The 25,838-nt window shown below is 51.9% G+C and overlaps 1 protein-coding gene across 5 annotated transcripts in view; it reads right to left on the bottom strand.

Annotated features, from left to right (window-relative positions):
- MAPK8IP3 (mitogen-activated protein kinase 8 interacting protein 3) overlaps positions 1-25,838 on the bottom strand; it is a 46,298-nt gene that overhangs the window by 17,957 nt on the left and 2,503 nt on the right. For 2 of the 5 annotated variants that reach the window (XM_029219900.1, XM_029219901.1), the window contains exons 2-6: positions 12,012-12,132; positions 9,787-9,857; positions 9,425-9,516; positions 3,670-3,811; positions 152-398 (exon numbers count right to left, since the gene is read on the bottom strand). In XM_029219900.1, coding sequence (XP_029075733.1) covers positions 152-398; positions 3,670-3,811; positions 9,425-9,516; positions 9,787-9,857; positions 12,012-12,132 — 673 coding nt within the window. Of the gene's footprint in view, positions 1-151; positions 3,648-3,669; positions 3,812-9,424; positions 9,517-9,786; positions 9,858-12,011; positions 12,133-25,838 lie in introns of those variants that run through there. The other 3 variants (XM_029219898.1, XM_029219899.1, XM_029219897.1) reach the window with 2 other exon arrangements.

The raw sequence follows: 25,838 nt of genomic DNA, 5'->3' as shown, positions 1-25,838 counted from the left end.
GGGGTCAGTCAGGACACACATACAGAGGCATGACCACTTGAGGACAGGGCAGCCAAGGAGAGGCCTCAGGAGCGACTAGCCCTGCGAACTGGGAGGAGACATGCGTGGTGCTGGTGAGGGTGGGGCGCTGGGCAGGCGGGGCGGCCAGTACCTATGCTGACGTTGCGCATCTCCTGTGTGACCTGCACCTCCATGTTGCGGCTGTTGCGCTTCTCCCGCGCTCTCTTGTTGTTCTTGGAGCTGCCGCTGTAGTCGCCCAGAGGTTGCAGGCCCTCGCTGAGGGGTGTGACCGCAGCCGAGGGCACAGAGGACGTGGGCGTGTTGGACTTGGTGCCCGTGGTGCTGGGCGTGGCCGCCGCTGAGGACTGGCCTGACTCGGACATCTCATCCTGCGGACACTGGGGCCAAACACAGGAAGAGGGAAGCTCGTGGCGCGGGTCGGGTCCCCCGGGGAGGCCACGAGGGGTGGACCACGCAGGGCCGGCAGGGCCTCGGCCACCACCACGAGGCCCCCTTGCTTGGGGTCTTTGCCACTCGGCCGCAGTAAAACAGCGCTCCGTGCCAGAATGGAAGTGACAGGAGGCCACTTCTCTCCCGCTGGGCTGATTCCTCCCAGCCTCTTCACTTGACTCATCCAGCCTCTGGCTTTTCAGAGGCGGCTACACCTTATTTAAATGGCTTGGGCCGGGCTTTTGGCTTGCACGCTTTCCAGTATGGGGCTAGACACGAAGCTATGTGGATGTGGCCGGTAGCCCCTTGCAGCCGGTGGGTGGGCAGAGCTAAGCCCCAGCCCAGGTCAGGGCAGAAGCTCCCCGGCTGGGAAGGAGGCCGGGGAGGCCGGCATGCCTTCTGATCAAGTTACTGCTCCACTGCGAGGCCCTCGAGGGCTGGTCCCTCTCGTTCCTGCCTCCCGCCCTGGCCACAGTCAGGGGCTGTGACAAGTGGGCACCTCCCCAGTTCTGCCAGTGGTGGCCTCCCCAACAAAGAGACACCAGGGGATGGGTCTCGCTTAATCTCCACGGCCCAACCGAACCAAAGTTTGCCTTCAACGCCTACGCAAATGCAAATTCCACAGAATGGGACATCCCCCAAATGTTCCGAGAGTGAAAAAAGACCAGATTAGTAAAAACTGCAATCAACTGTTGACCTTAACAATCTCCCTGGAGAGAGAACACATTGTTTGAATAAATGTGGACAGCAAACAAACATTCCTCTCCTACCGTCTTTCCTGGTGAAACCATCAGGGAACCTCAATAAAAATAGCCTCCGCTCTTCTACGAACTAACATCGGTAACCCCAGACTCACCCCCGACTCATCCCTGAGCACGTGCCGTGGGGCCCCCGCAGCCTCTTTCTTGCCTGGTGCCGAGAAGGGGCATGGCCTCAGGAGGGGCTGAGGCCAATGGGGGCGGAGGGGGGCAGCACTGAGAGGCCACTCTGGGTACATGTTCCCATCGGCGCCAGATCACATGGTTTCCTCAGAGGACACACTTTCAGGAGAACTTTCTTACAAGAGGAGCTGATGACGGGGTGTCGGCCTTCTCTGTGAAGCTGGATGGATGCTGGGACCAACCTACCCCCACCTTTAACTAGGAAGGGCTGACCGTGCTCCCATGGCCACCTCCAGGTGACTAGGAGTCAGAGTGGTTTGGGAGCCTTGTGGGATCTGCCTTTTCCCTAGCAGCCTGGTCCCCGCCAGGCGCCGCCTCTCCCTGGGCTGAGACTCTTCTACCCGGAACCTCACATCCTCGTTCTCCTCTCGACAGGGCTCCCATCCCAGCAGCTGTGTCCCTGAGGGACACTTGGTGATGTCTGGAGACACTTGTGGTGACCAGAGCTGGGGATGGGTGGAGGCAAGGTGCCCACAACACCCCACAGGGAACAGGATGGCCCCCATAGCCAACAACACTCATCCGGGTTGCTGATGAGCTGTGGTGAGAAGCGCCCCCTGCAAACATTTTTGGTTTGGGTTTGGGTTCTGCAGCTCAGGGCCAATTTGTAAAGAAAAAACCCTTTCCTTTTCACAGCACCGTGCACACTGCACGCCTCTGTGGTGGAGGCCCGAGTGCTCTCCCACAGGGAGGGTTCCGAGGAGAGTGGTACCCGAGGAGGGCTATGCTCCAGGCTGATGCACAGGGACTTCCACAAAGACGGCCGGGCACATGAGCCCATGCCTCACGGACCACCTGACACAATGGCCACGCTCCCCACCTGTCCGTGATTTGAACACTGTTTCCGTGGGCCTCCTGACTCTGGTAGTCACCGTGGGTAATTCTGCGGCATAACCAGGCCTCCCCCTACTCCCCTAGCTGTCTGTCGCCTGCAGGCCACCACTTACCCACAGGACACTCCCCCTGGCCACCACTTACCTAAAGAAACCTGCCAACCTCTAACACCAACGTGCAGCAGTGACCTCCAAATGCAAAGAACCCACATCCCAGCGGCCATGCCTCCCATGAGGAGCCACAACTGTTTGGTTAAAACACTGAAAATACAGTACATAAAAACAAAAAACAAAACAAAAACAACAAAACAAATTAAAAAATTAGAAAAACTTGAAAACCTAGAGCATAAAATAAAAAGAACTTAAAAGTAATTATTAAAAAAAATCAAACAAAACACACCTATGAACTAAAACATAAAGGACTATAATTTATTAAGAGAGAACGATTTCAGACGACGCAGGAGAGAGACGCATGAGAACACAGGCTAGCCCAAGGGGCCGTCTGGAGACCCCAGCCTCCCAGCTTTCTGAGGCTCAACGCCCCCGCAGGGGCTTGGGGGTACACGCCAGCTGTGGGCCCCGCCCCTTCTGCCCGGACCCCACTTGCTGGCAGGACAGCCAGTGGCTGGCGGGCACGAGGTGTGCTCACTCCGCGGAACAGACGCAGAGTGAGTGGGGTCGCTTTCCGACACAGCTGGCAGCTTGTGGTGACCTCCTGCAGCCCAGCTGGACACTGCGAGGCAGGAGGACAGCCGGCAATGAGTCGCGGCGGGAAGGAAGCTGTGGGGAAGCCTGGGCCCACATCTACTGCTCGACCCGGCCCAGAGGGTATCCTCTGATGGCCTCAGTGGGGAATCACCAGACCCAGGGCGAGGGTCTGGTCTCTTCAACGAGCAATGGGGCCTGCGTTCCGTCCTGCCACAGCCTGCCTTCACCAGATGGGCTGAGCTCACAGACCAAGACTGGCAGCAAGTGCCCAGGGGCCCTGCACAAGTGCCTGCCCTTGGCCTTCCCAGGGCCCCAGTGCTGGGGATGGAGGGTGGGTGCTCTCACTGCTGAGCTGAGCACACCCGAGACGTCTTCCTTCTCAAACTCAGGTGGTTAGCACGGGTAGGCCGGTAAGAACAGCCCAAAGAAGAGAAGCTGACCCCTGGCCTTTGACTTTCTCCTGGTTGGAGTGCAAACCTCAGATGCTAGAAGGACAACACGTGTGGGGTGTGAAGCCCAGTCTGGCTGCGAGGCTCTGGGTTATGTTTGGGGATGGTCACTACGCTCAGCCCTGCCCGATGGGCACGCCCTGGCTGTAGGAAGGTCCCCCCTGTCCGATGGGCATGCCCTGGCTGTAGGCAGGTCCCCGAGCAGCCAAGAGTCCCGGCTGCGGCCACACCCTCCTGAAAGAATGTGGGGCAACGGGGAGCCCTCACTCCACAGCACGGCTACAAAACCTGGTAGCTGGAGCTGAGCTGCAGCTGGCCGAGGTCACTCAGGTGCCAGTGGTCCCCCGCAGGCATGAGCTTGCCCCCCATCTGTGCACGTACCATACCGTCGGTCAGGGGGAAGACGCTCAGGGAGGTGGGGCGCTCCTTCCTGTTGAAATGTGGGGAGAGAAGGAGAGGGGGGATTAGACAGGGGCTCCTGAAACACGGCTGCAAACTCTTTCTGGACATGCGGATGCTTATTCTGCAGCTGGAGCTGCTCTAAAAGACGCCCCTGACCACGGGCTGTAGGGAAGGGCGTGACCTTCTGGGTGGCCAGGCACACAGGACCTCAGACCCCTCTGGCCTGCAGCCGCACTAATCAGCGTGTTCACCCGCTCAGGGCATCGCCACTCCGCTGTGATCCCATAGAACATTCCCCTCCGTTACACTGTCATTTATCAGTTTTATTTATTTCCATTGTAAACAGACACCTGCACAGCAGTGCCTGTGATAGGCCCTTTGGCATCACAGGCAGCATTGCCTGGTTCCTCCTTGGCCCTACTTCTGCCTCCTGGAGCCAGCCAGGACGAGTCAACCCTTTCTCCCCTGTTCTTTGTTCCTCGCCCTCCCCCAACACCACATCACTGTTTTCAGGAGACCTGGGTACGGAGTTTCTCATGGGGCGCTTTTCTCTTGCTCCGAGCAGTTCCCCCCATCACGGAGCACTGACACCACAGAGGCGCCTTATAAAGCTATGCTAGCCAACTGAGAATGTCCAGTGGGCTGGACTGATGCTCAAAGCCGCCTGCCGTGGGCTCAGTCCCTGGGATACGCCCCGTGGGCTGTTAGCGGCGAGGGAACGGAGCCCAGGCCCAGGGCAGACACATGGCGCCCCAGAGCCTGTCGGTGGCTGCATGGAGTCCATGCTGCTCAGAGCTGTTCAGGCCAAGCATCCGAATCCCTGACACACAGGGGCTGAGGTGGGAGGGGTGGCAAGGCTTCCTCAGGGGTCCCACGGAGCCGGGTCCAGAGGCTGGGCTGTCCTGGAGGGAGGATGGTGGCTTCCTCACAGTGCCTGGAGGATGCAGGTGATGGACAGGGGAGCGGAGCGGCCGCCATGACCAGAACTTCCTATGGCTGGCGGGCAGCTGCCTGAGGCACGACTTTGGGAAGGATGTCTCTCTGGGGGTGCCCCAACGGCTCCAGGGCGGCGGGGCTGGGGCGGAGCAGGAGGAGAACTCCGAATCTGGAAGCCCCTCCGAGCTGCTCGAGCTGTTGGTCTGTTCTGTTCAGGAAGACACTGCCTCCCACACAGCAGGGTCTCCAGACCTGTTGGGACCTGGCTGTGCCTCTGGGGGCTAAGCTGCAGGAGGGACAGGGCCAGAGGAGGCCTGCAGGGCCAGACAGGGGCCTCGGCCACTCAGGAAGGCGGTTTCCTGCTGACGACCTCAAGTGCCTCATGCAGCCGTTGTCCCCCATGACAGATGACACTTTCTTGGTTAAGAGCTCAGACGTCAAATTAGAAAGCTCTGGGTCTGCAGATCCATCCCAAGCTCAGCAGCCCGTGGCTCAGTCCTCGCCAGGCCATTCTCTGACCACAGCCCCCAGGCCCTCGGCGTCCGGGAAGGCAGCCACTGCTCCGTGGGCTGCTCCTTCAGGGCTCCCAGCCCCTCCTCCACCACTGCTCCTCCACTGGGCTCCCAGTGCCCATATGGGGGTGCCTCTCCTGGGGCCCAGCTCTGACCTCGGTGGGGGATGCACATAAGGGGTTCCTCGGCCCAGGCTGTCACCAGATACCACAGGGTAACATGACGGCAGGGCAGGGTGGGGCCACCTGCCCCCCAGGATGGGAGCCCGCATCCATCGCCCGCCTCCACGACTCTATGCGTCAACAGACAGCCAGGCCGCACTCCCCGATGGAAATCCTCACGAGGATCGAGTCCCACGTCCTCTCCGCTGCTCCCCGCAACCGCAAGCCTCAAGAGCATTCGCTGGGTGCTGCTGACTGCCGGCCAGAGCCCATCCAAGGCTCACCCACCGTGTCCTCTTGTTATAGCCCTGCAGCTCCCCCGGGAGATGCCAATGCTTGTCCACTTCAGAGGCTATAGCCCGAGGGCGTCACACTGCTCGCAGAGGTCACGCCACTGGCTCTGGGTCCTAAGTGACTGAGCTGGGCTGCCTAACACCAGGCGCAAGGTCTCCACCCCTGCCCGCCACCTCCTGGGGGTGCAGACATGCGGCCCGACCCGCAGGCCGGGTGGACGTTTGCTAGTGGGGTCTGCACTGCTACCTGCTTCAGACCTGCTGCCTTGGGGCCTGGGACCCGCCTGCCTCTCCTCGGCAGCAGGCCCTGTCAACGCCAAGTCCAGAGCCTCCAATCTGTATGATTCCGGCAGCCATCCGAGCTCCCCCAACCCGAGGCCCAGGGACAGCTGCAGCCTTTACCTTCTCCTCCACGACTGGCGAGGACTGCAGGGCAGTGACAGACGAGGGCCAGCACACAGCGGGGACAGCACAGAGGGCAAGACAAGAAGGCAACATTAGAGAGGGAAGGTTGGGGGCTCTGGGGGCACGTGTGTGCACATGGAGAGGGAGGGCCCCCATGGAGACAGACAGATGTGGAACACGCAGATCCTACGCAGGATGGACACAGGGCACACAGACACACACCCCCTTGGCTTGGACGGCAGGGTGCGCCCACTCAGCCCCGGGCAGTGGGTGAGCGTCCTCCCCACGATGCTCCTGGCACACGCAGGCACTCGCGTGTGCAGTGACAGGGCACACGATTGCATACGCCATGTTCACGGGCCCACGCACGCTCACCACCGGTTTTGTTTTGTTTTAATTTATTTATTTAATTTATTTATTTTTGGCTGTGTTGGGTCTTTGTTGCTATGTGTGGGCTTTCTCTAGCTGCGGTGAGCGGGCGCTACTCTTCGCTGCGGTACACAGGCCTCCCATTGTGGTGGCTTCTCTTGTTGTGGAGCATGGGCTCTAGGTGCACAGGCTTCAGTAGTTGTGGCACGCAGGCTCAGAAGTTGTGAATCACGGGCTCTAGAGTACAGGCTCAGTAGTGTGGCGCACGGGCTTAGTTGCTCCACAGCATGTGGGATCTTCCCAGACCAGGGCTCGAAACCGTGTCCCCTGCATTGGCAGGCGGATTCTTAACCACTGCGCCACCATGGAAGCCCTCACCACCGGTTTTATTCTAAAGACACAAAGATTCACAAAACCAAGCCAGGACTGAAGGAAAACTGTGCCTATCTGGGCTCAGCAGTGGCCAGCAGCTCCCCGGCACTAAGGACGAGCCTCCTCGGGGAGCCGGAGAGTCTAAACTAAGATGGGCAGACACACATCTGTCCCCAAAGGATACAGAGTTGTGGCTGGAGGGGTACACCCCAGAGAAGAGCAGGTCAGGAGGGCAGAACAGGGCCTTCCCCTTCATCTGCTGCAGCAGCACAGGCCACAGTGGGATGTCTGCACTCTCTGAGCCCTACAGAGGCCAACGCCCAGCGCAGTGAGAGAAGGCCTGTGCTTTCTCTCCTTCCACCAGCGTGCCCGCTGGACATGGGAGGCATGGCTGCCATCCACATCCATTCATCTGAAAGTGGGCCCAGGACCGTCAGAGACGCACGGTGGGCCCTGGGAACATCTCCATCACAGCCCAGTGTCCAGGCTGGCTGGGCAAGGGCGGCTACAGGGCCAGCAGGAGCCCAGAGTCTCATACACTGTGGCAGCAAGCATGGGGCAAGCGATTTCGTGCGCCACAGTGAGGTTAAATGTCTCCAGCCAGCTGGCAGAGCAATGGAGGCAGCCCAAACGCAGCCCTGCCTCTCTGCTTCCCAAACAAGCTCTGCTCCGGCCACCGCCCCGCAACACACACACACACAGGAAGGCGCCTCTTCACTGCCAAGGCACAGGAGGGTCGCAGCTGACAGCCCCAGGCTCCTCCTTCCTGCTGGCAGGCATCTCTACCCCCGTGGGGCTCAGGAAGGTGTCTTAGCAGAGAGTGTCCAGGGCCTGGAGAGGATGGACACACAGCCAAGTGCACCCTGGCCTCGGGGACACCCGGAGGAGGATCAGATGGGGACACAAGGCTGGGCAGGAATCTGGGCCAGAGCCCAAACTCTTGGTAATGCCCGAACAGCCAGCCTCTGCAGCCCCAAAACAACACGAGGAGCTCCCGATTCCAGGTTGGCATTTGGTGCAGTTCCTTGGAAATTCCCTCAGTGACTTCTAAGGGCCAGGAGTGAGGCTTTCACAGTGTGTCGGGAAACGGTGGCTTGGAGATGGGTATTTCCTACCTTCAGATAAAACTGACCCAGAAACAATACCTGCAAAGGGTTTTGTAGTTTAACACACTCTTTGATACACAATCCCTCACTTAATTCTCACAGAGCCAGGGGGGTCAGCTAATGACCCCCTGATATCCTTTCCTGGGGCACACACATTTACAGAAAGAAAGCATCCACAACGGCTCTATCCCCTACTCCCCACGAGAAGCGGCGAGACTGTCTAAAAACATGCCAGTGGTCCCCTGGATGACTGCTCTTCCTAGGCCCTGCTAGGCCTCCGCTGACATATTACACTTTCCGTTTTCAAACTGGAAGACTCAACAGCTTCGCCCACCATGGCCCAGTGAGTAGCTGACGATGCCCAGAATGGAAGGGCCTGAATCTCCTTGTTTGCAGACATCACCCATCAAGGAGACAGGTGCAGAGAAAATAGAGCTTTTTCATGACCAGACCTGGGGCTTCCGGTGTTCGCTGCAGGAACAAGGGGCCACAGCTGCAGAGGCACGAACGGCGAGCTCCATCCACTGGGCCTGGGGTTCCAGCCTCAGGCACCTCCTCCCTCCTCCAGCCTGATGGAGCCATGGCCTCCCATGGTAACACCCTGGAGAAGATCTCTGACAATCTGCTCCTGGGGTACTGAGGTGTGGTTTTATCCTGAATGAAGATGAAGCAGGAACCTGGCCTCTGCAGGCTTCTCTCTGCTCCCCGAATAAAACCAGCATGGCGGGGTGTGACTGTGTCTGCTGGTCACCGAGGTGTGCAGGCCTCCCCCACCACCTAGAGTCGATTCTCGCAATTCGAGCTGGTTGTATTCTACAAAGTCACCGCAAACACATTTGCTTGTAGAAGAAACATGTACATAGGTAGGTACACATCTCACACAGATTAGAATCTCCATTTCTCACTCATCCTGGTACACTGTTTCCTTTATTTTACAAAACAGAAAACGAGGTGCTAGAAGTATTTAACATGTCTTAGAGGACAGGGGCCAGAGCTGGGCTCCATCCAGACCCCACTGACTGGCCCCTGGACCCCAGCGTCTTGCAGGACACTGCGCCACCCGCCGCCCCCATCCCTGGGCATCACTGCAGGAGGTGGAGCGTCGCCTGGCACCACCTCAGCTGGCACCCTGTGCACTGGGTGACTCAAATTTTTCACTGCTCTGCGCACATCTGCAGATGACTGCGAAAGTGTCGTGAGTGGTGATTTTGAGGCTACAAATAAATTTTACAGAGTAGGCGAATTCAGAAACACAGAATTTGCAGGTATTAGGACGGACTACACGGTTTTCCCTGGGTCTCTGTGACGGCCTGCGGGCCTGCAGCAGGCCCACCCCAGCCCCTCACCTGCTTGGTGCCGTCCTCTGCACACACCCCGGCTCAAGCCACACACTCCGACCGGACACCCCTCTCCCTGAGTCGGGGGTGGGGGCCACGGCTCCTCTTGGGGGAGGGCACCAAGCTCTGGCACCCGGCTTCCTGCCCTACCTCCTCCCCGGCAGGGTGCTCTCGGTCTGGCTGTTCCCCCCGACCTGCTGCATCTTGGACCTCTCGATGTGCTCCACGTAGGTCTGGATCATCTGTGAAGAGGACACATCCAAGTGAGTGCTCCCTGCCCACGAGGTCCACCCGCCCACCCCCTCTAGCCTGTGCCACTTTCACCCCCACTGGGCTCGGACAGAGATGAAGGCAGAGTTCAGGGAAGGGAGTCTGGCCACATGAGGCCCAGGGCTTTCAGGTTCAGCAGGTGAACCCCAGGGAATGAAAAGGCAGCCAAGGTCGGCAGCCAACCCCACGTGTGGGGCTTTATCACTTCCTCGTGGCCCTGGCCCCGTGGCGGGGACACCCACCTCTGTGTGCCGCTGGTGCAGGGCATTGTACTCCTTCTTCATCTCCGACTCCCGCTCCTCCAGCCGGGAAACTAGAAAACACAACCAATGTTTGTCAACTGCACAGCCCGCTTCTCCAGGGCACGTACTTCTCTGGACTTGACTGCTGGGGGACAGAGTATTCCAGACAAACCCTGCCTGGACCCTGAGCTCAGAGGTGGCCTCATCAGCGCAAAGCACCCTGGGGACCCTAGCAGGCGGTTCTGATGGGCCCGGGTCTGGGTGCATCACCGTGTGTGCGGTTATCTGAGGCTATTCAATCCTGCTACAGAGAGGCAGAGCTGGGTGAAACTCACACAAGCCTTACTCTCTATGTCTAAGTCACGTTGTGTCACATGTAGACAAGGAACGAGCAGGTGGCTTGTGGAGAGAGGCAGAATTCGGAAGTAAGCAGCCTCTGAGACACACTAAAGAGAAGAATATCTGAACACAGGATGGAACACACAAGTGTCCCTCACACGGACCAGGGGCTGGAAAGACCAAGTCACGATCGTGCCACCTCTGGGCTGGCAGCTGTGTCACCCCTGTGACACCCAGGATGGTCCCCACCACGTGTGCTCTGACCAAGAGGCACAGGGAAGCACCTGAGTGCCACGGGCTAACTGGACAGCCAAGCCACGGAGCCAGCATGCCACGGGCCTCAGACACCTTGCGTCTGTGGCCCTTTGTTCCAATGTCAGTTTTGTTGAACTCTGCACAGAGCGAGACAGGACACACAGCAGCCTTGTTCTCCCCTCTCCTCAGTCCTTGCCCCTGATGCTGACCAAATGGAAAACTTCAGACTGTACCTTGGAGTTTACATGTTTTCCTTCTAAGAAAAGATGAAAAGGTTTCACATGAAAATTATTCTAAGCAAAGGGAATATTAAGGATTCTGTGTAGTTATAGAAAGGGTGGATCTATGCAAAACTAAAATGGGCCTTTCGGTTTGCCTCTGCTCCACAAAGACTAGCGTGTTTGTGTGTGTGTGTGTTGCCACTAGCTGTGCTCACCTACAACACCCGGGGGGTATTGGCTTTAGCAAAATGGGTTTCCAGTCTTGGTTTGGGATACGGATAGACCCAACCATCAAACCATTTTGTTTTTTTAATTAATTAATTAAATTTTATTTTTGGCTGCGTTGGGTCTTCGTTGCTGCAAGCAGGCTTTCTCTAGTTGCAGCAAGTGGGGGCTACTCTTCGTTGCGGTGCGCAGGCTTCTCATTGTGGTGGCTTCTCTTGTTGGGAGCATGGGCTCTAGGTGAGCGGGCTTCAGTAGTTGTGGCACGCAGGCTCAGTAATTGTGGCTTGTGGGCTCTAGAGCACAGGCTCAGTAGTTGTGGTGCACGGGCTTAGTTGTTCTGAGGCATGTGGGATCTCCCCAGACCAGGGCTCGAACCCGTCACCTGAATTGGCAGGTGGATTCGTAACCACTGCACCACCAGGGAAGTCCCTCTTTTCTTTTCTTTTTTTTTTTTTTGATATGATCTTAACTTTCCAGAGGAACGAAGGCACCTGTTATCCAAGGTAATGAGGTAAAGCAGCAAACTAGGTCTCAACCATCAAAACCACTAATTACAGAAAACTGAAATTACAGGGTCGTTACAACTTTGAGAGTATAGTTTAAACAAAGACTTCCAAAGGTAAAATAATAGTTCTTATTTAAAAAAAACCAAAAAACAAAACAACACAAAACCCTTTCCTCGTCTCTCCTTGTAAAGGGACAGGGTGTTCCCATAGGCACCCTGGTTGGCCATGAGTGCCCCCTAGGAACTGTCATTACAGGGGAACCATTGCTGGGCCCAACTTTCAGGTCACAAAAGAGCACCCGCTCCTCAAGCGGCTCACAGACAGGAGCCCCAGACAGCAGCCAGGAGCTCTGTCCTAAAGGGCCACACAAAGTTCACAGATCTGTGAATTTTGGGTCAGACTGCAACACTAAGCAGAAGTGCTCTGTCATCAGAGGGGTCTTATTTATAAATTTTATTTATTTCCACAAAGGATTTGAGGCCATTTACAGAAATACAGAGCGGTGTAAAGATAGAAAACAAATTATTGAGGGAATCACAATGAAAGTAAGATAAGGCTCTCCTTGGGTTTTCTCACTCTCTTTTTATCAAAGGCTCTCAACATCCCTCCCAGCTGCATGGGTCTGAGAACAACAAATGCATTCAAAATGCAATTTCATCTCTCCGGGCTAGCGACTTACTCTGATCTGCATAGTTTTTGGCCTTCAGTTCCAGCTGGCGGGTCTGAAAGTCGTAGTGTTCCACCTGGGTTTGTAGCTCTTTCTTCTCTTGTTCCAAGGCATCTTCAAACTCAATAAATTTCTATACGTGCAAGGAAGAAAAACAGCAGGCGTCATGAATGTGGGGTGGCCAGATGACAGCAGCCCCTCAGAAGGGCTCACGCTCAGGCCCAGAATGTGGTTTCTGCACCCCAGAGCCGGCTTCCCTTCCCGTCCACCACCCGCCACAGCCCTGTGGAGAGCTTCCCAACAGTAGATACCACAGCCTTCTAACCAGCTATCCGCCAGTCACCCGGGGCCCTGAAGTTGGAAAAGCCTACACACGCTGGCTTTAATCTTGAAATTCTTAATAGTTTTTGAACAAGGGGCCCCCATTTCCAGTTTTGCACTGAGCCCCACAAATTATGTAGCTGGTCCTTAGGCAATGGAGTAATATTATTCCTCTCAACACTGCACATCTAAAAGAGGCCAGGTGTGGACTTCCCTGGTGGCGCAGTGGTTAAGAATCTGCCTGCCAATGCAGGGGACATGGGTTTGATCCCTGGTCTGGGAAGATCCCACATGCCGCAGAGCAACTAAGCCTGTGCACCACAACTACTGAGCCTGCGCTCTAGAGCCCGCGAGCCACAACTACTGAGTCTGTGTGCCACAAGTACTGAAGCCCGCACGCCTAGAGCCCATGCTCCACAACAAGAGAAGCCACCGCAACGAGAAGCCCATGCACCACAACAAAGAGTAGCCCCCACTCGCTGCAACTAGAGAAAGCCCACGCGCAACAACAAAAACCCAACGCAGCCAAAAATAAATTAAAAAAAAAAAAGTCTCTAATTTTCAAAAATAAAAATAAATAAAGAGGCCAGGTGTACTTTCCTCTTAACCTGTATCTCAGTCACTGCTCAGTTCAGGAAGCCATCCTTCGTGGAATAACCGGCAATGCATAGTACTGTTCTGATTCTTTTAAAAACAAGATGGGGGGTTGTTGGCCTAGATTTGGAATCTGCACTTTATATGGTAAGTTTCTGAGCAAAATTACTATCGAATCAAGTGAAAAGAAAGCACTTTGTAAAATAAAAGAAAATCCTAAATGTTCTTAGGAGGAGACCTAGGTTAACACTGACAGCCCAGGGTAAAGGCAGGGTCTGGGGGGATGGGCACTGGGCAGCAAACTGCCCCCCCCCCCCGCCCTCGGCTAGGTGATGGCCTGAAGGCCACAGCCCTGCAACAACCCTGATGGAACTGTTAACACCTTGATTTTACGGCGTACAAAATGGAAATATTAGAAATTTCATTTGTAGGAAGCATAAATGTCAGCTGGGTTCTTAAGACACTAACAGTGTTGCAGAAGATGGGAATATAAAACGGGCTGTTGGTTCCAGGTTTTGGGTGTCTGGGAGAGGCAATGAGTTCGTGGTGGCCATAGCTGTATTCCCCGTAAAAACTGCACCCAGTCCCCCACCCCAACTCTGGGCCCCAGAGACGCTTCTTCCTACAGCGGCTTCTCAGAGGTCTTTGTGCTGAAAAGCACTGGGGCTCCTGCCCAAAGGATGACTCACCCAGTGCAGTGACAGAGGGCAAAAACACCCGGGTCGGGGGCGGGCGGGGGTGCATCAGAAAGAAAATCTGTATTGATGACATCACTCACAACTTAACTAAAATGAAGAACACCCGCCCCATTGCCAGGAAAATGCACACAAATGGTGCAGCGGCACAAAAATTTAAAATAAGCGGTTTTGAATGACTGTGGCCATGACCAGCATATGAAGAATAAACAAATGCTATTAATTGGCTGGTAAAGAAATTATTTAACTTGGGTAATTTTTATTCCTATTACTTAAAAAAAATTAAAAGAATGATATAAACATATTCTTTTGTAGAAAAACCAGAAGAGAGTGTTAAGTGAAAATAATACTTTTTAAAAACCATAATTCTGCCATGCTATCAATGGTTAAGAAACAACAACAACAACAAAACCATAATTCTACCAACCAGAGAGGGTCAGTTAAAATTGGGTGACATTCTTCCAGAAAAGTGTGTAAGTGTGTGGAGCAGATGTGCCGTCATTTTGTACACGGTATCTTGACCTGACTTATTCACTCGCTTACACTGGAAATGTCTCTCCACACTGAGAACTGTGCTCTGCCGCTCCTACTTCTAACAGTTGGGTGTTCCCCTGTCGGTGTGTGTCTGCAGAGCATAGTTTACTCAACTGATCGCCTCCTGTTGGACTTTCAGGCTGCTTTAAAACGTCCGTTATTATTGTTACTACTTGTGTATCTGCCCAGTGGCATCCTGCTCCCCAGGCCAGACAGGCACCCCAGCCCACACCCCCCAGGTCGGGTGGTGCCCTTCCCGGAGCCCCCATGGCCTCTGCGCTGCCAACCCGACAGGTGGGAAAACGACAGAGCATAACTGTCTTAATTTTCAGCTCCTGGATTACTAGTGAGACTGAATAAATTCATTAGTCATATACACTACATCTAACAGCTCATTATGTCCTTTGTCCGATTTTCTACTACAGGTTATTTTTCTTAACATTTTGTAAGGACTTATTAGACCCATTCAAGAATTTGTCTTTTACGCTGCAAGTACTTTTCCCAGGATGTAGTCTGTGTGTGTACAGTAGTTTACTTACTTCTACACAATTTACTTAATAATTTACCCTTTCTTCATTGCTCTGAATGCTACCTTTATGATATGCTACCTTCTAAGACATATTTCGGTCTATTTCTGAGCCAGTAACCAAAGGTTTTTTTTTATCACTTTTAAAAAAAATTTTAATTATTTATTTATTTTTGGCTGTGTTGGGTCTTCGTTTCTGTGCGAGGGCTTTCACCAGTTGTGGCGAGTGGGGCCCACTCTTCATCGCGGTGTGCAGGCCTCTCACTGTCGTGGCCTGTCTTGTTGCGGAGCACAGGCTCCAGACGCGCAGGCTCAGTAGCTGTGGCTCACGGGCCTAATTGCTCCACGGCATGTGGGATCTTCCCAGACCAGGGCTCGAACCCGTGTCCCCTGCATTGGCAGGCAGATTCTCAACCACTGCGCCACCAGGGAAGTCCCCAAAGGTTTTTTTAAACTTGTAGTGTAATAGCATCTTTTAAATAGCTGATATATATTTACCCTCTTAACTCTTCCTTTTCAGTATTTTCTTGGTTACTCCCACTTGTGAATTGTTCTAGATTAAGTTGAGAATCATCCTGAATCACTTATATATTTATTTTTTGAATCAACATTTTGCCTGTCAGAAAGCATCAGTTCTCTGGTCCTCAGGAAGGGTCCCTGTTTTTCATGACAAAATGCTCAGGGCTGGACTTGGGCTGAATGGAAAGCTCATCCTGAGCCAGTGAAGAGCTGAATGATGGGGCGACTGGGGCTGGAGGATGGAAAATGCTCCCTTTCTGTAAACTGAGCCCTGTCCTACCTCCAAGCTGGAGCACCAAAGTTTTACACAAAGCAAAGCGTTCTGTGGTGCTAACACCATTTCTCTAGAATTCCCATCGGTATTTCATCATATTACCTGCATTTCATAGCTGAGAGCCAGCTAAAAAGATTTCTAGATGAAAGATGACTGGCTGCCCCACGCAGCATGTGAGATCTTAGTTCCCAGACCAGGGATCAAACCCATGGCCCCTGCAGTGGAAGCGTGGAGTCTTAACCACTGGACCGCCAGGGAATTCCTCCAGATTCTTAAGAAGGTCAGACAGATGTTCCTAAATCTATCCTGATAGGTGATCGTTAAAATCCAATGTAGATGACAGTCCCAAAAAGCTTTGTCATGCCATAAAACAACCGATATGCTTTGAGATCCCCGACAAAGTTGGCCCAAACCAGGTGACATGCAGAAATCCTCTGATGTTATGATATTGTAAGGCCTTTCAGCCCTAGGAAATACTGAGACATTAACTGAGAGAGAAAACATCTAGGTAAGCTGTGTACATGTATGTCCTCAAGGCCAAAGGCAGAGGGCACCCCAAGTGGCAGGGAGACATGAACGCACAGGACATTTGTGGTTCCCAGGCCACAAGGAATCCTGGAGCCAAGGGACAGTCCTGTGATGGGAATGGTCAGTCATCAGTAACCACCTGCAGACAAGGGGTATGAGTGATCACGATCACAATCACGTGGCAGCAACTCCCCAGATGAACAAAAAGCCCCAAGGAACCCACAAGGGACCACCAGCATACTAAAGGGCCAGCCCTCAGCTTCCCTGCTGGGCTGGATCACACACTGGGACACCGGGACACTGCAGGCTCTGCAGGTTGGTGACCACCGCACTTGGCATTTCGGGAAGAACAGCTCTTCCCCGCTACCTTGAGGGACAGCATCGAACCAGACAGAGCTGACTAGGGGGCATCTCAGGGGCTCCAAGTCCACGAAAACATCACAAACACAATACGCTGTTCTACAGCTTAAAAGGCATCCTCTTTCTTCCCCTCCTGAAAAAACTCTTTCAAAAACATTATTACAGTAATTTTAGTTAACAGAAATGCAAGCTAACTGTTTAACTGAAATGGAAGATGCAATGCCACCTTCATCAAATATTATGAGGGATAAATAACGTGAAGGACCAGTGCCTGGCCAAGACTAAACAGATATTTAATCATTGCTTTTTTTTTTTTAAATCATTGCTTTTTATGAGGAAATGCTTGGGGCTAGACTTGGGATGAAGTAAGAATCACCTGGACAAGTAAGGAGTAGTTGATGGAATAAAGCAGGGGCTTTGTGGTTGGTGGTTAAATGAATAAGTGAGGAAAATACAAGTTCTCCTCCAAAACGAGGGGGGCAGCTGTGGCGGGGGAGGTGTCAGGAGGGAACTCTAGTAACTGGGTTAGAGTCACAAAACATTCAATAGATGTTTTCAAGGAAGCAGAAAATATTTTTATTTACAGATCATTTACTTTAGATTTAAGAGAATCAAGAATTTTCAGTGGTGGGGGACAGGGTAATTTATCTCTATAAGGAAGTCGTCCAAAAGAAAGCTAAACATTTTTCAACTTCTATTGAATTTGTCCAATTCAATTTATCCAGTATGAATGGAAATGAGAAGAATAAAATTTTTAACAGCATTTGGGTTGAGTGGGTCTGCCTGTTGCTGGACTGTGAAACAGAAGGAATCTACCGTCCGAGACATGCCAAAGTGAAAAACTCGTACACACGCCAATTACATGCACTACAGATTTGGAATTGTCATCTGTCTAACTGAGTCTAGTCAAAATGTCCCTTAGCACCTGATAACACACAGAGGTTTAAGGCCACCTCACAACAAATCTTTTGAGCCTCCCGAAGAGCAATGAGGAGCAACTAACAATTGAGGAAAAGGTATCAGGTGTCTTAACATGAACACTGAGCTAGGAAATATCTGATTCTTACTGCTAAATACCAATCTACTACATGATTCCCTTTATTTATTTTTTTTTTTGCGGTACGTGGGCCTCTCACTGTTGTGGCCTCTCCCGTTGCGGAGCACAGGCTCCGGATGCACAGGCTCAGCGGCCATGGCTCACAGGCCTAGCCGGTCCGCGGCATGTGGGATCCTCCCGGACCAGGGCACGAACCCGTGTCCCCTGCATCGGCAGGTGGACTCTCAACCACTGTGCCACCAAGGAAGCCCCCATGATTCCCTTTTTAGATTTTGTTTTTAAGATATACTTCTACCCCTCCCTCTTACTAACAAATTGCTCTGTTTTAAAATTAAATTCAACTGGTTTTCAGAATTTGCTTTTTGGTGAATTTCAAGGTACATACTGAAGTAACCTGAGAGTGTGGGAACTTCCAAAACTCCAGGAACCAGAGGAGGCTTTTCTCAATATCCCACGGAATGAGATCATTCTATCTAACTCATGCATAAAACCAAACTTAAGAAATAAACTGACTTTTTCGGGACTTCCCTGGTGGCACAGTGGTTAGGAATCCGCCTGCCAATGCAGGGGACACAGGTTTGAGCCCTGGTCCGGGAAGATCCCACATGCCGCGGAGCATCTAAGCCCGCGCGCCACACTACTGAGCCTGCGCTCTAGAGCCTGCGAGCCACAACTACTGAGCCCGTGTGCCTACAGCCCGTGCTCTGCAACAAGAGAAGCCACGGCAATAAGTCCGCGCACTGCAATGAAGAGTAGCCCCTGCTCGCTGCAACTAGAAAAAGCCTGTGCGCAGCAACGAATACCCAACGCAGCCAAAAATAAATAAATTTATTTTTTAAAAAAGAAATAAACTGACTTTTCATGTCAAATATAAAATTAAGACAACAGAAGCCAGCATTCCTAATCCCAGAATGCAAGAGAGATTACTAGGTAAACACTCTTTTATAACATAATCATTAGAATTCTGGTAAGTTTCATAATTGAAGGCTATTTTAATTAAAGGCAAAGTAAATTAAGACATTAAATCCAATCCTTCCCTCTTATATGTCCTTTAGGCCAGGGTCACACATAGGAAATAATTCAATTCTGGTTGAATTGTTAGAAATAAAACAGGAATCAAAGATTTTGTTCTTTTGCATGTAATTCCTTCCTGGCGGTGAGGGGGTAGAGTGAATGTCCAAAAGAAAAACGCTCTTTTTGGGTCTTTTATCTTAGGCAGAGTGGTGCACTGGGGTGCTGGGTGGGCACAGGCTGTTCCCAGGGGAGACACCCTTTATGGATGGGTAATTCCCTGCTCCTGTCGGTCACTCCCCTCATGATCAAATATTTACTGGGTGCTCACAGGGGTGCTGAACTCATGAGACCTCAAACCTCAGAGGTTTTTTTTCCCAGCTTTTTCCCATATTCCATGACTGTTACCATTTACATCTAAAATGCAGTGTCGGCAGGTGGACAGAGAGGGAGGGAAGGGCATTTCTGCATTCAAGTTTTAGACATACGTCTGAGATCAGGCCACTATGCAGGAACCCAAGAACAAGGTTGGATTCATTTTTTAAAAAGCATAGATTCCTCATTTCGGTTAAAGGAACCACTGGTTCAGCATCTGCCTGAGATGAATCCCAACAAATGGCATTGGTTTAACTCACACTGATTTTCAAGAATTGGTAAGATAGGGACTTCCCTGGTGGCTCAGTGGTTAAGACTCCACGCTCCGAATGCAGGGGGGCCGGGTTCGATCCCTGGTCAGGGAACCAGATCCCACATGCAGGCCACAACTAAGAGTTCGCATGCCACAACAAAGGAGCCTGTGAGCTGCAACTAAGGAGTCCACCTGCCACAACTAAGACCCAGCGCAACCAAATAAATAAAATAAATATTAAAAAGAAAAAAAAAGAATTGGTAAGATAGGAAAGATGTCTGTAAAAAATACATATTTTAATATATTACATGTTTAAGTATTTTATGTTAGATACTAATACATATTTTGTATCTTAAAATATACATTACATTTATTATATTATTTATGATATACGACATGATTGGTTCTGGAGGGAAATAAGAAAAAGGAAGATAAGATGAAAACTGTAAATGCCCCGTCCTGGGAGAAATTTCCCTGGGAGAAGTTATTCTTAACTAGACTGTGTTCTTTGAAGCATTCTTTTTTTAAATTTATTTATTTATTTATTTATTTTTGGCTGCATTGGGTCTTTGTTGCTGCACATGGGCTTTCTCTAGTTGTGGTGAGCAGGGGCTACTCTTCATTGCGGTGCGTGGGCATCTCATTGTGGTGGCTTCTCTTATTGTGGGGCACAGGCTCTAGGTGCAAGGGCTTCAGTAGTTGTGGCACGCGAGCTCAGTAGTTGTGGCTTGCGGGCTCTAGAGCACAGGCTCAGTAACTGTGGCACATGGACTTAGTTGCTCCACAGCATGTGGGATCCTCCTGGACCAGGGCTCGAACCCATATCCCCTGCACTGGCAGGCAGATTCTTAACCACTGCGCCCAGGGAAGTCCATCTCTGAAGCATTCTTAGCAGTTTACACTGATTTCTTCAACTTCCTAATCCACCTGGCTTCTACATCCCTCTCACTCCACTTTACAGGAGAGACCTGAGGATGCCCATGGTCGCCCTGTGGTGGACACAGGGTCTCGCTGTCCAGAAGCGTACACTGAAGACCCGAGGCCACAAGCTTGGGCATAATCCATGGGATCCCGCCTGGATCTGGGTTCAATTCACTGAGAGAAGGAAGAGGTAAGAGGCCAGCGTGGGAAGGTCAGGGAGCAGGAGCACAAGCTGAAGTTGAGTGGAAGGAAGGGCACCCAGAGAACTTGAACAAAAGGCATCACCTTGAACCCACCACTGTAGATAATCAGAATCCAAATGCCCTGACCTCTGTCTCACAAACCCCGCCAATGGAGGTCCACTCCACTGATCTTGGCATTCCCCAAATCTCTTGCCCATGAGAGGCGTTCAAAAGAAGGTAACTGACCTATGATTCCGCGGGCTCTAAGTGTCTGTGTATATTTTCTTTCCTTGGGTCGAGGCTTTCCCACCCTGGTGACAGGGATGCTTTCTTAGGAAGCGCTAGCCGGCCACCAACTGATTCTAACCGCTTGGTTTCCCTGACCATCTTCCAGCGGGGCTCCCTGTGTGCAGCTGCATGCAGGACAGGCTGCGCCGGAGCCTCCCAAGGCCCTGAGAAACAGGGCGCAGGTGTGGACGGCGAGCTCCTGCTCCACCAGAGGAGATGGATGGACACCCACACAGCAGGCTACACTAGCAATGAACGGATGAATGAAAGAACGGCAACAACCTGGGTGAATCTCAAATCATTATGCCGTGTGAGAGAAGCCAGTCAAAAAGAGAGTGTACACTGCAGGATTCAGTTTATATAAGGTTCTAGAAAATGCATATCAATCTACAGTGACAGAAAGCAGACCGTGGTTACCTAGGGATGGGGGAAGCGGGGAGAGAGTATTGAGGGCCACAAGGAAACTTTGGGGACGATGGAGATCATCATCTTGATTGTGAGGATGTTTTCTCGGGTGTAGACGTGTTAAAACTCACCAAATTGCACACTTCAAATATGTACAGCTTAGTGCACTGACCTCAACAAAGTTGTTACAAAGAAAGAACAGAACAGAACTGAAGCCTATGGTCGAAGATTTCATGGTGCGCCGTAAGCACTAGCTGCTTTCTAGGTGCTGGGGTTTCCCTCCAGACCTCTTCTCAGCCTTTCAAGAATTTCATCACCTCTCTGTTGTTTCCTAAATAGCTGCAATGCTTTTTTTCTTTCTCCTCATCTCACAATATTTTCTTCTATTCTCCTGTTTCAAAACCCACTACACTTTGGGGTCTCCCCTCTTTCTAGAACATGTTCACTGAAGAAAAACACCCCACCTTTTAAGCATCTTCCTTTCTTGCCTGACGTTATGTAACAGGTCAAAGAAACATTTACTGCCTGTCCTTACAGAACAGTGATTGAGCTAGACCGTCCATGGCTACACTGTCCAGTACCTTAGCCACAGCCACGTGTGGGCATTTAAACTTAATTTAAGGAATTCCCTGGTGGTGCAGTGGTTGGGAATCTGCCTGCCAATGCAGGGGACACGGGTTCAAGCCCTGGTCTGGGAAGATCCCACACGCCGCGGAGCAACAAAGCCCGTGTACCACAATTACTGAGCCTGCGCTCTAGAGCCCGGGAGCCACAACTACTGAGCCTATGCACCACAACTACTGAAGCCCGTGTGCCTAGAGCCCATGCTCCACAACAAGAAAAGCCACTGCAATGAGAAGCCCCCACACCGCAATGAGGAGTAGCCCCAGCTTGCCACAACTAGAGAAAGCCTACGCACAGCAACGAAGACCCAACCTAGCCAAAATAAATAAATAAATAAATAATTAAAAAAAAAAAACAAATTAATTTAAATGACATAAAAATAAAAACTCATCCTAAACTGCATGAGGCACATGTGAAGTGTCGGTGGCCCTGTGTGGACACACAGCAGAACAGAAATTTCCGTCCTCACACAGAGCTGTGTTGGACAGATGGATGGCTGAAAACCACAGAAAGAGGCCTTGCCCTCCAGGAACCAACAGCTCGGTGCAGCACGTGGAAGCAGAGAAAGGCTGCCCTCCTTCCTCACCTGCACACGCACAGGCAGCTGGCATCTCTGTGGGACATGTGTCAGAGAGAAAAGAACCAGCCTTGGGGCTGAAAGAACCAGAAGGACACTGCCCCTTGGCTAACCAGGAAAGAGCCCCCACGTGGGGACTCTGGGGTGACAGGGACTCACTTGAGCACCCACATCTGAATGTCACGGTGCTAGACGCAAGGGAGTCAGGTGTACGCAGCAAAAGCACATGCAGAGGGGGCAGAAGGAAGTGGAAGGGCAGGGGACAGGGCACGTGGGGCGGGGGGGGGCGGGTGCTGGGGACCCCGGGAGAAGGCGGTCTCCTCCTGGGAGCGTCCCTTCCTCTGTCCCCATCCATACCCTTCGCTCTCCATCCCACGTTGCCATTTTCTCACCATCTGACAGTGTGGCAGGACCTCCCCATCCGAGCACCTGCATCAGGGCAGCACAGACCCATCCCCGGCAGCAAGCCTGGCCCTCACGATGCTTGGTTGACTGAATTACCGAACAAGAGAGAGTGGGAGATGGGACTTGCCTGCGGACCAGTTCATGCCACAGGAGAAGGGTTGGGAGGGGGAGAAAGTGGCTGGGGGAGCAGCGTGACAGTGGTGACTTGAGCCAGGATGGTAGCAAAGGAGATAAAAAAGAAGCACAAAAAGTACAAAAAAAAAAAAAATCAGGACAAAAGAATGGCCAGGACTTAGTGAGTCACTGGACATGGGAGGTTGTGAGGATGACCCCTGGGGCCCTGACTTTCAACAGAGCAAAAGCCTGGAACATGAGCCGTCTGGCTGCTGACCACCCTTGGGAAAAGGGACCCTGCCCCCCACACGAGTGCCCCTCCCCAGCTTCCATCCTGCAACCGGTCATGAGGTCACACGAAAGCCAAACTAAGGGACATCCTGCAAGATAACTGGCCTGTGATATCACATCATCAAGGTTGTAAAAAGCACAAAGTGAGAAGCCGATCGGGAACTGAGGACACCATAGGACTTGCAGGAGCCCTCAGGTCTTAGCAGAGCAGGAGGGAGGGAGGGAGATGGAGAGAGAAGAGTAATGTGGAAAAATGTTCACCTTGGGGAATCTGGGTGAGATTGTCCATAAATTATTTCTATATTTTTCTATAAATTATTCCAAAACAGAAACTTTAAAAAAAGACAGATTTAAAATTTAACTTAGAAATTCTAGTTTTGGGAGAACTAACTTGCCCCAGTCCCTGCCCCGCTGCCTAACGGCCACCACAGGGCCTTGAGGGTTCCAAGGGTTCCCGCTGGGTGAGCCTGGCAGGGCGGTGGGGCTTATTCCGCATGTTCTGTTCTCTCTGGCTGGAAAGCGCCTCTCTTTGCTCTCCTGTGCCTATTTGTTTTTTTAAATTTAATTTACTTTTATTTAATTTTGGCTGCATTGGTTCTTTGTTGCTGAGCGCGGGCTTTCTCTAGTTGCGGCGAGTGGGGGCTACTCTTCAGTGCAGTGTGCTGGCTTCTCATGGCAGTGGCTTCTCTTGTTGCAGAGCAGGGACTCTAGGTGCGCGGGCTTCAGTAATTGCGGCACGCGGGCTCAGTAGTTGTGGCTCGCGGGCTTTAGAGCGCAGGCTCAGTAGTTGTGGTGCATGGGCTTAGCTGTTCCATGGCATGTGGGATCTTCCCTGACCAGGGCTTGAACCTATGTTCTCTGCATTGGCAGGTGGATTCTTAACCACTGCACCACCAGGCAAGCCCTCTCCTGTGCCTATTTGTTCCCATTTTTTAGGGAGAGTCTGTTGTACTCCTGGTGACTCTAGTAAGAGAGCTATAATGGACCAGTATTTAGAGGCAACGAGGAAAGGCAGCTCTGGGCACCAAATCTTAATGGCTTCATCTAAAAAAGTTAACAATTGAAAAAAACTGTCCTGGGACTTCCCTGGTGGTCCAGTGATTAGGACTCCACGCTTCCACCACAGTGGACACAGGTTCGATCCCGGTCGGGGAACTGGGATCCCACATGCTGAGTGTGGCACGGCCAAAAAAACCCAAAACAAAACAAAACAAAACAAAAACCTGTCTTTTAATACGACAACACGGCAGCAGAAGAAATTGCATACTTTGTCTAAGCTGGGGTGAATTTACTATTTGTAATATGGGACACAAGAAGAAAAACTTCTGATTCAATATATTAATTCACTTATAAAAAAATGCCAAATGATCATCTCTATAGAGTAGAATGATGGCTTCTGCCCCCTCCAGCTTCATCCTGTCCAAATATTCTTCTACAAAATGCATTACTTTTGTACAACTAGAAAAACACAGTTTTGGGTAAAACTTTCCAGTTGGATGCTTTCCTTACACAGCACCAGACACTGAGGTATCAGCAAATACCCACAGCCATGTCTCATGGACAGAACGTCCACTTGAGTTGCTTGTGATGAGTGGGGGATGTTACCAGTAGTTTCGTTAGGGCCAAGAAGACTTTAAGGTGAATGATGGCTACTAAACTCACACCTTGTCTCTCAAACACTGTTTTTCCTCCTGTAAGCCTAATACTTGATCCCTGCGAGGAAGGCTCTTTGCTGCTCAGGACTGGAGTGAATGGAGTCCTCTGCTTCCTCCTCCCGGGGGCCACGGTGGGCAGCACTGCCCAGGGGCGCCCACTCGCTCCTGGCCATCCTCGTCAAATGCCCATTTCCAACCTTCTTTTCTAATGGGAAAGGACTCAGTGGGTTTTCAAAACTTTGTATTGGATACAGTTTCAGCATTTTTAAGGTCTCTGTAGAGGTTTTAGATGCCAGCAACATCCATTTAGCTCTGCAAGTCTGAGCGGGACTCACTGGTCTCGATGACAAGCATAAAACCCGCACAGTCAGAGACTGAGATGCCCCACGCTTGCCACCCGAGGCTGCCCCATCAAGGTGCTCTTCCCTGGCTTGGGTAGATCTGCCTTGTTGCAATTCTCCAGGTAAACAACAGCCAATCACGGGACTTGGCACTTGAGATGAAAGAAACTTGCCACGTCTGGCAACCCACGCACTTTACAGAAGCAGCCAGTGGGGCCAGAGAGGGGGAGACTGGTCACAGGGTGTGCAGCTCCCAAAGGCGAGGCTGACACTCAAGCATCTGCAAACTCTGGGGCCTGGCCCCCCTCCCTGGACCCCACCACCTCTAGCTACCGTCACTCCCATCGAGAGAGTCACCCTGGGACCAGAACAGACTCGCAATCTCTCACTGCGGTTATTACGGGCAAGATGTAGCGGGCAGAGGTGTTTGCTCTGCTCAAGGCTCTTTCTTTTTAAATCTGCAGATTCTGTGTGCTAGGAAGGCTGCAGGCGGCTCAGGTTACTCAGCTCTGACTAAGCCTTCTTGAGCAGAGTGGCCGGGGAGGCAGAAGCTACTCTGCATCACGCACACGCCTGCAGCCCATGCTGTTCAGCCTCCCGTGTTATCAGACACACATCTAGGATCTCATGCCCTGTGTGGAAAAAGAAGCCAGGCCACAGGGTACACTGGTATTTTCCACAAAACTGAAAATGAATGTCTACTGGATTTAGTAAATGAGCTAGAATGCCAAAATGGTTACAGATTTTGGCCCTTTTCTTGGTTGTAACATCACATGAGGTCTCTCCAAGGGCATACTATTAGCATCAAATCACAGCCTCTATGCCGGCCAGCCAAGCGTTTTGTTCACTCTGTGGCTCTCTGTTCAGCATCTCTTAATAGCTGGGGCAAGGATGGGTCTCGGCCTCCAGGGCACTGTCCTCCATACCACATGCACACCCTCAGCTCTTAGTCCAGGGCCTAAGTGGGAGGCCAGAACGACACTCGCTTG

This window comes from Monodon monoceros, unplaced genomic scaffold (genome assembly GCF_005190385.1).
Source record: "Monodon monoceros isolate NGI ecotype Baffin Bay Population unplaced genomic scaffold, NGI_Narwhal_1 Super_Scaffold_13, whole genome shotgun sequence".
In the NCBI taxonomy this organism is placed as follows: Eukaryota; Metazoa; Chordata; class Mammalia; order Artiodactyla; family Monodontidae; genus Monodon; species Monodon monoceros.
This window is presented reverse-complemented; position numbering and strand designations above follow the sequence as displayed.